The 9803-nt window shown below is 35.8% G+C and overlaps 1 protein-coding gene across 1 annotated transcript; it reads right to left on the bottom strand.

The window, feature by feature from the left end:
* Positions 1–2761, bottom strand: LOC117933208 (rust resistance kinase Lr10-like). Its single transcript, XM_034854601.1, has 2 exons — positions 1966–2761; positions 1–1142 (listed from the first exon to the last, which is right to left on the bottom strand). Exons 1-2 carry the CDS (start codon positions 2759–2761, stop codon positions 1–3), a joined length of 1938 nt encoding a protein of 645 aa, XP_034710492.1.
* Positions 2762–9803: the final 7042 nt, after the last annotated feature.

Genomic DNA, 9803 nt, shown 5'->3' with positions numbered 1-9803 from the left:
TTACCTCCCATCTAAGCTAATTGTAATACTTGCATTATGTGAGGAAATTGGAACCCCCATTGGTTTGTTCTCCAGATCCAAAGCTGATATTTCATGAGAATATAAGGTAGGTTTAGGAGGTAGTTGCAATAGTTCAACATCACCTTCCAACATGTCGAGTGCTTTGCTCATAGAAGGACGGTCCATGGGCTTCATTTGCACACACCACAATGCAACTATGACCATCTTCCATATATATATTTTTTCATCCTCTGTGACATCTCCCATTTCCATATCTTCTCCTTGTTCAATTCGATCATAAATCCATGATGGGAAGAATAATTCACTTAGATCTTCCTCTTCATGTCTTCTAAAATGCCTTTGTTTTCCCACCATTTCCATCAACAACATTCCAAAGCTATAAACATCAGCCTTATACGACACATGCCCAACATTTTTATAAAACAACTCTGGAGCAATGTATCCTAATGTTCCTCGGGCTGCAGTGAGAGAAACAACACTTTCATTTGTTGAATACAATTTTGCAAGGCCAAAATCCGAAACTTTTGGTGTAAAGTCTTCATCCAAAAGAATATTGTGTGGCTTGATATCAAAATGTAGAATTTGTATGTCACACCCTTGATGTAAGTATTCAATCCCACGCCCTACTCCGAGTGCAATTTTGTACAATCTATCCCAACTTAAAGGAATGTTTTTTTCTCCTTTAAGGAAGATAAACTTATCAAGTGACCCATTTGGCATAAAGTCATATATCAGGGCCCATTTTGATCCTTCTACGCAAAATCCAACAAGTTGTACTATATTAACATGGTGAATCCTTCCAATTGTGGCGATTTCATTGATAAAATCTTGTCCATTGGCTTTTGAAATGACTAATACTTTTACTGCTACAATGCGGCCACTCTGAAGTATTCCTTTGTACACAGAGCCAAAGCCTCCTTGGCCTAACTTATTCTTGAAATTATTGGTTACCTTCTTTAAATGTGAATATGAGTACCTGATGGGTTGGAGATTTTTGTGATTTTGAAGAAACTCTTCAATATCATCATCTACTGATAAATGTCTCCGTTGAAACTTGTAGATTAAATAGCCCAAAAGACAAGATATCCCGAGTACGAAGCGTCCTCCAATGATTATCATGACTATAAAAAAGATGAATATTTTAGAGTTTATAATCATAGGCATTCAGTTATCAAATCAAACAAATACATTTGCTTCAATGGGAGAGGAAATTAGAGGCATTTGCTTGCACAAAATTTCAATTTTCAGTATCTTGAATTCATTATAGTCCATGGACTAGGATTAAATGAAATTATTTCAAATTCAAAAAGATAATTCCATGGAAAAAGTAAAATTTTGAATTTCATAGAACTGAAATTTCAATTCAAATCCAACTTTGATTAACCGAACAAAGAGAAACCCTCTATTCAAGCAAAAGAATTTTGCAATCTGCAATCTTGAAATCAAGAATTATTCGGATGATAAACAAAATACTGATCATGTTCATTCTATAACAACGTAAGATTGGAACTTGGAAGTATTACCAGTCTGTTGAATAAACCAGGCACCTGATAAGAGAGAAAACATAAGCTAAATTAGAAGTGTATTAACTGTTAACAAGAGAAGATAAAAATATATATAATTTGGGTTGTATAGGGACTTTCAAGTTGCCAAAAGCTAAAAATGAAAGACGATAATAGAAACTCCAAAGGCCTTACTAAAAAACTCAATTGCTAGCACCAGTACATATGTCAACTTATTAAGCCCTGCATGATTAAATCAAGCAACTGAAATTAGTTATAGAAATTGCAGACCCTTAGCAAACATAAGATTGTGTTTAGTTATCCTAATCACTTCTAATTGCAATGTATGGTTGGATTTCCAATGATTATTTTTTTTCTTTTTTGTTTTAAAATTGACATTAGTGTTCATCAGCCATTTGATTTGAAAATTTTCAGCACTCACAGTTTCTTCCATCATCACCAAGGCATTCTATAGTGTTGTTGCTGAAATGTGGCCAGCACCATCTGCCTTTCGCTTCGCATTCATGGCAGCGAGATCTCAAAAATGAAATCTGGAGCCCCATAAGCAGCTTTTCTTGCAAATCTGATCTTAAAAGATTGCTGGGCTCTGACACAGCCATGAAATTGCCAGTGACAACAGTCAAGCCAATGGTGCACGAATATGGAAGATCTCTCACCTGCTGGTTGCGCCCAGCTAGCGCATAAGCATATGGTTGTGAGGAAGAGAAAGTAGCATCGGTGCGGTTGCAGGGAACAATAGGAATGTAGTATTGATCAAAGATTGGTCTTGCACAGTTCATAAAAACTACAGTATCGAGCTCATCAGCATATTCATACTCATATACATATAGATCATCCATTGTCAAGGAATAGAGAGGAAGGGAGAAACAGTTGCTCTTCTCTAGCCCAGCAACCACTACTCTGATGGTGTAGTTCTGGTAATTGATCTCCTCGACATAGTATTTCCCATATAACATGGTACGATTGTTTTCACAAACCAATTCGTATGCAGGATCAGGATGACCGCAGCCGAGCAGATCTCCTTTTAATCGAAATGGGATGGTGATGTTTTGAACATCTCCGCAAGAAGAGGGCCTGCAGGGCTGGTTTTCACTAGCAGCGCAAAATGAAAGAAAACTAAAGTGGAGGAGTGTTATGAGGCCTACCCCCACAAGTTTTGCTTCTCTCAGCATCATAAGTTCAGATGCAGAGAGAGACGCTTCTTTGGTTTGGGGCATCCCCAAGTTTCTGAAGATAAAATTACAACCCAAGGAGCAAAGCTGCTTAGAAATCAACCACCCAAAATCTTCCTCTCTTTTTTTTTTCTCTTCATATTTGGCCGGCGGGTCATCATCAACGTAAAACCAAACTAAGTACATCGGAGTTATAAGGAAACCTTGTCAAACCACAACTAAGTACATTGGGGTTATCAGGAAGCCTTGTCTATCAAACCACAACCAAGTACGTACATTGGAGTTATCAGGAAAGCAAAAATGTTTTTAATTTCATAATAATAATTACAATAACTAAATATAAAACTAATTATTTTCAATAAATTTTTTTTCCTAATATCAATGTTTGAACTCAAGGTACGTGTAAAATGACGTGGTTTGTAGTCAAATGATTTTGTTTTGAAGTATTAAAACAAATGAAACCAATTAGTTAATTCGTCGGGCCAACCACTAGGTCAACATTAGAATATAATTAAACTTTACTTTGACTAAGGAATGGAAGTCCAAACTACGGTAGGTGGGAAGAACAGACCAAAAGCTATGGGGATGAGCAATTGCTTAAAAATGGCCATCTCTTTCTGTTCTTGTTTATGAGATGGTTTGTAGAGATTGGAGCGAGCCAAGATGAGTGCAAGGTATCAAGATGCAGCGACAATGGCCCAGTTATCAGGTTCCCCTTCCGGCTAAAAGACCAGCCATATCGTTGTGGCTATCCTGGGTTTGAGATATCTTGTATAGAAAAGAGGAAGACCATTCTATAGCTGCCATCCGTAAGCCTCTCAGTGAAGAAGATAAATTACAACTCTTAGGAGATTATCGTCCATGACCCGGATTTTTGCCTTCAAAGACAACTTCAAAACCTTACTTTGTTTGCCTCTCCCTTCCATTTCAAACTTACAATTTCCAACTACCTAGTTGATTACACCTTCTTCAATTGTTCCTCAAATAAAACAGACTACTCAAATTATTTTTTGTCCATCCCTGGCACCGTTCTCCTCAGCAACCCAGTCTATGCTGTTGGTTCTTACCATAATCTTGAACGCTTGGACCTATCCTCTTGCCACAAGATTTACAATGTTATTCGCCTACAATATATAGTTGAAGGGGAAAATTATTTTTCTTTAACATGGTCAGAATTGATATGTGGAAACTGCGAAAGAGAAGGTAAGCAATGCAGACTGAAGAGCAATGTTGGCAAAGAACCTGAAACTGAATGTATTGATAAGCGAGTAAAAGGTACTGTATGAATTCATCCCTCTATAATAGATCTGCTTCCTCTGTGCTATTTCCTGATCATACTACTTACTTTAGGGGGTTTCTTTTGTTGTAGATAAATTATATAGGAATTGGATCTTGAAAGTAATAACAGAATAGGGAAGGAAAATATAATTATAAATAAAATATTTTTGTCTTTTCCTTTTTTTTTTTTTTTGACTTTGCATTTTATGTTTGATAAGGTGATCATTACTGAGGAAAACGTGAAGCAAGAATTCCCATTCTTAAACTCGTATTTTTATTATTATTTTCGTAACTTAGGATTGAACCAGTGTGGTAGATCCATGGCGATCACTATGACACATAGTAGTGATGAGAGGGGCTTCCCAAGCTTAACAATCTAATAATTGTATTATTTTCCTTACAGGTGTATCAAAAAACAAACTTGTTACAGGTGACTTTCTACTCACTCATACTTCCATTTTGATTAAGGGTTAGGAAGAGAGAACAGATTATTATTTGACTCTTTCTGCATTTATTTAGATTTTTTTTCCCTGTGTTCACATGCAGCGGTAATCCTCAGTTTCTGTCTTCTGGTGCTTGTAGTCATCACACTATTATGTGTATAGCTCAGGCAAATTAAGAAGAGAGTACAAAGAAGATAGAACAGTTTTTTTAGAAGATTAAAAACTTCTCAAGCTCTCAAGATACTCCTATGCTGATATTAAGAAGATTACAAATCACTTCAAGGAAAAATTGGGCCAGGGTGGATATGGAAAGCTTTCTAGTGACGTTCTTGTTCTAGTAAAGATCCTAAACAATTCAAAAGAAAATGGAGAAGAGTTCATTAATGAAGTGGCAACGATGGGTAGGATCCATCATGCCAATGTGGTTCACTTGATTGGATTTTGCGCCGATGGAGTTAAACGAGCTTTAATTTATGAGTTCTTACCAAATGAGTCTTTGGAGAAGTATATATTTTCAAAATCTATCAAGGACTGCTCACTTAGTTGGGAGAAGCTTCAAAATATTGCTTTAAGCATAGCTAAAGGAATTGAGTATCTTCATCAAGGTTGTGATAAAAAGAATTCTCCATTTCGATATCAAACCTCATAATATTTTGCTTGATCAAAACTCTAATCCAAAAATCTCTGACTTTGGTCTAGCCAAATTATGTTCCAAAAAAACAAAGTGTAGTTTCAATGACAACAGTAAGAGGGACAATGAGCTATATTGCACCAAAAGTATTGTCAGGGAACTTTGGAAATGTGTCCTATAAGTCAGATATTTATAGTTTTGGAATGTTGCTACAGGAAATGGTAGGAGGAAGGAGGAATCTTGACGTTGCAATGGAGAAGACTAGCCAAGCATACTTCCCAGAATGGGTTTATAATCAATTAGATAAGGGGGAAGAGGTGTGTATTCGAATTGAGGAAGAGGGACACACTACAATTGCAAAGAAGCTAACAATGTGGGACTTTGGTGCTATTCAATGGTATCTAGCTAATAGATCACCCTTCTATGAAAGTTGTGATTCAAACGTTGGAAGGAGGAGGAGACAATTTAACCATGCCATCCAACCCTTTTGCTTCCATAGATTCAACAAGAATAAACATCAGAAGGCATAAAAGATCTCTTCAACAAGACTTGGCAGCCATCTTAAAATTAATAGAGTGAAAGAAAAGTAATATATCTTTCTTGTTATTATGAGTGTGCAGCTTTGATATTGACCATGTTGTACTCATTCATCAATGTAAGTTTATTGCTACTATTTAGATAATAATGTTTGTGCAAGAGCTTTTTTCTAAATAAAAAATATAATAAATGGACAGCAGATTGTTATTCAAAGAGAGTAGGCTATTAAATTAATAAGTGGCTTTAAGAAAACTTATGGATTGGTTTGATCTCAAAGATACTTCATAGGAAAAATTATCATGATTTGTAGAGAAATAAATGACAATTGGCAAGCCTTGCATGAGTTTAAAACTAAAACTTTCTATTTTTATTTTTACTCAATATGCCAGCCTTCCAACACATAATATTTTTTTCTACCCCAATACCAGATTTATCCATAATATTCCCCTATAAAAAGTAGTTTCTACCTCCTCTGCATCTCACATGATTAAAGTAAGGAGCTGAAACTCTTTCTAAACTAGGTTCTGGATCATATTGTGAGACACTCCTTTGTTAGGGTCCTTCATAATCATTTCATTAAAAAATAAAAATTAAATAAACAAGCCCATTTAGAGATAGGAGTTACATCAATTTAGTACTGTGATTTTGATCATATAAGAATGCATGCCTATCAATCATCCTACATGTCAACTAAGAAAAAAATGCTGAAAATTGGCCTATGAATTTTGAATTGTGAGGGTTGCTGCTAACAGATGCGTTACAAAATAAATTTAAAAACCTCTCCATGCTTTACAACTATACATAAATAAGAATCTAAAAACAAAGGGAATTGACTTACATTTTGTTTAGATAGCACATTAACTTACATATAGAGAGAGAGAAAGGGAGCGAAGGAGAAAGAGAGAGAGAGAGAGAGAGAGAGCATTTGCAAGTAGATTCATTGTTAAGTTACCTCCCATCTAAGCTAATTTTAATACTTGCATTACGTGAGGAAATTGGAACCCCCATTGGGTTGTTCTCCTGATCCGAAGCTCATAAATCATGAGAATATAAGGTAGGTTTAAGAGGTAGTTGTAATAGTTCAACATCACCTTCCAACATGTCGAGTGCTTTGCTCATAGAAGGACGGTCCATCGGCCTCATTTGCACACACCACAATGCAACTATAACCATCTTCCATATATATTTCTTTTCATCCTCTGTGACATCTTCCATTCCCATATCTTCTCTTTGTTCAATTCGATCATAAATCCATGATGGGAAGAATAATTCACTAAGATATTGCTCTTCATATCTACTAAAATGTCTTTGTTTTCCCACCATTTCCATCAACAACATTCCAAAGCTATAAACATTAGCCTTATAAGACACATGTCCAATGTTTTTATAAAACAACTTTGGAGCAATGTATCCTAATGTTCCTCAGGTTGTAGTGAGAGATATAACACTTTCATTTGTTGAATACAATTTTGCAAAGCTAAAATCCGAAACTTTTGGTGTGAAGTCTTCATCCAAAAGAATATTGTATGGTTAGATATCGAAATGTAGAATTTGCATGTCATACCCTTGATGTTAGTATTTAATCCCATGCCCTACTCCAAGTGCAATTTTGTACAATTTGTCCCAACTTAAAGGAATGTTTTTTTTCTCCTTTAAGGAAGATAAACTTATCAAGTGACCCATTTGGCATAAAGTCATATATAAGGGCTCATTTTGATCCTTCTATGCAAAATCCAACAAGATGTACTATATTGACATGGTGAATCCTCCGAATTATGGCGATTTCATTGATAAAATCTTATCCATTGGCTTTTGACATGACCAATACTTTTATTGCTACAATGTGGCCACTCTGAAGTATTCCTTTGTACACAAAGCCAAAGCCTCCTTGGCCTAACTTATTCTTGAAATTATTGGTTACCTTCTTTAAATGTGAATATGAGTACTTGATGGGCTGGAGATTTTTGTGATTTGAAGAAACTCTTCAATATCATCATCTAATGATAAATGTCTCCGTTGAAACTTGTAGATTAAATAGCCCAAAAGACAAGAAATCCCGAGTACGAAGCATCCTCCGATAATTATCATGACTAATAGATCAACAAGAAAAAAAAAATGAATATTTTAGAGTTTATAATCATAGGCATTTAGTTATCAAATCAAACAAATATATTTAGTTAAATGGGAGAGGAAATTAGATGCATTTGCTTGCACAAAATTCCAATTTTTAGTATCTTGAATTCATTATATTCCATGGACTTGGATTAAATGAAATTCTTTCAAATTCAAAAAGATAATTCCATGGAAAAAGTAAAATTTTGAATTTCACAGAATTGAAATTTCAATTCAAATCCAACTTTGATCAACCAAACAAAGAGAAACCCTCTATTCAAGCAAAAGAATTTTGCAATCTACAATCTTGAAAGCAAGAATTATTCAGATGATAAACAAAATACTGATCATGTTCATTATACAACAAAGTAAGAATTGGAACTTGGAAGTATTACCAGTCTTTTCAAGAAACCAGGCACCTGATAAGAGAGAAAACATAAGCTAAATTAGAAATAAGGCAAATTAAAGAGGGATTGTTATTAGTAGAGAAAAAGAAGAAACAACATTGAAAATAGGAAGAATGATGATGGAAAGTTCAATTTCTAAATCATGGAAGATGACGGAAGGAACTATCAAAGCCGTACCAATTCCAACAATCCCAGAATACCAAGAGTGTTCAAGAGTAACCAGCAGTACTTTTAGCTATAGAGGATGGAAAGCATTATTACCAGAAATGAAAAATAATTATGCAGTCTACATTTACATACGAAACCAAGTGTAAAATATAAGGATTGCACAGACAATTTGGCAAGAAAGAAGACATCTGTATTCTGATTATAACTAGACTATATACAATACAATGTTGTGACTAATTAAGGAATGTAGAAACATAAGATAGAAAGGGTGATTACAAATCAAAATCAATTTACAAAGATAATTATAAAATGAAAGTAAATCATGGAATTGCCATTGTTATGCAGATTCCCTTATACGGCCCCTCAAAATTAAGGTGCCATCAGCAACATTGATTTTGCTACGCAGTTGTTGAAAGCGAGATCGTGCAAGGGGCTTGGTAAGTAAATCAGCAAGTTGATCATCTGTATGTACATGTGCTACACGCAATTGACCTCTTTGAACAAAGTCTCGTACAAAATGAAGATCAATGCTATGTGTTTCATCCTGGAATGCATGACGGGATTGAGACTGAGTTGTGTGGCACCAACGTTATCACATAGCAGTAGTGGAGTGTCACGAAGCTTGACACCAAGTTCATTGAGAAGAGATTGAATCCAGGCCATGTTAGAGGCAGCAGTTGCGAGGGCTCGATACTCTGCTTCGGTGGATGAACGAGCAACGAGCTTTTACTTACAGGTGCGCCAACTGATTGGGTTGTTACCAAGAAAAATAATGTAGGTAGTTGTAGACTTGCGATCATCAAGATTACCTCCCTAATCAGCATCGGAGAAGCCACGAAGAACTAGATTGAGTTGTCGTCGTAATAGAATGCCAAAATGAATGGTATGTTTGAGATATCGCAAGAGTCTTTTAACTTGCTGCCAATGGAAGACTGTAGGTTGATGCATGAACTGAGCAAGTTGGTTGACAGCAAAGCCAATATCTGGGCGTGTAAGGGACAGATATTGAAGAGAACCAATGGTGCTGCGATATACAGTGGCATTACAGCTCGTAGTGCCATCATTAAGGAGAAGTTTGGTAGACACGGACATAGCTGTTTGAACTTCTTTGGCACCTGTCATCTTTAGTCGATGGAGGATATCATGAACATATCGATTTTGGGAGAGAAACAGACTTTGCTTTACTGGTATGACTTCGACGCCTAAGAAGTAATACAGATCACTTAGTTCCTTTAAAGAGAACTTATCACCCAAGGACTTAACAACATTTTGCAAGAATTGATTGTTGTTACCGGTTAGAATTAAGTCATCAACATAGACTAAAACATAGAAGAGAATGTCGTCCCGATTGTAGATAAATAGGGAACTATCGGACTTTGAATTAAAAAATCCCAGCTCCAATAAACCAGACCTCAGGGCAGTGTACTAGGCTCGTGGAGCCTGTTTAAGTCCGTAGATGGACTTTTGAAGGGCACAAACATGCTGAGGATGAGATTGATCAACGAAACCAA

Source organism: Vitis riparia, chromosome 16 (assembly GCF_004353265.1).
Source record: "Vitis riparia cultivar Riparia Gloire de Montpellier isolate 1030 chromosome 16, EGFV_Vit.rip_1.0, whole genome shotgun sequence".
Lineage (NCBI taxonomy): Eukaryota > Viridiplantae > Streptophyta > Magnoliopsida > Vitales > Vitaceae > Vitis > Vitis riparia.
The sequence above is the reverse complement of the archived record's forward strand: the minus strand, read 5'-3'. Positions and strand labels throughout refer to the sequence as shown.

Coding starts and splice junctions, on each gene's coding strand:
- LOC117933208 (XM_034854601.1), bottom strand. CDS start 2,761: ATGCCCCAAACCAAAGAAGCGTCTCTCTCTGCATCTGAACTTATGATG. Junction 1,143..1,965: donor TGGTGATGATGGAAGAAACT/GTGAGTGCTGAA, acceptor TCTTTTTTATAG/TCATGATAATCATTGGAGGA.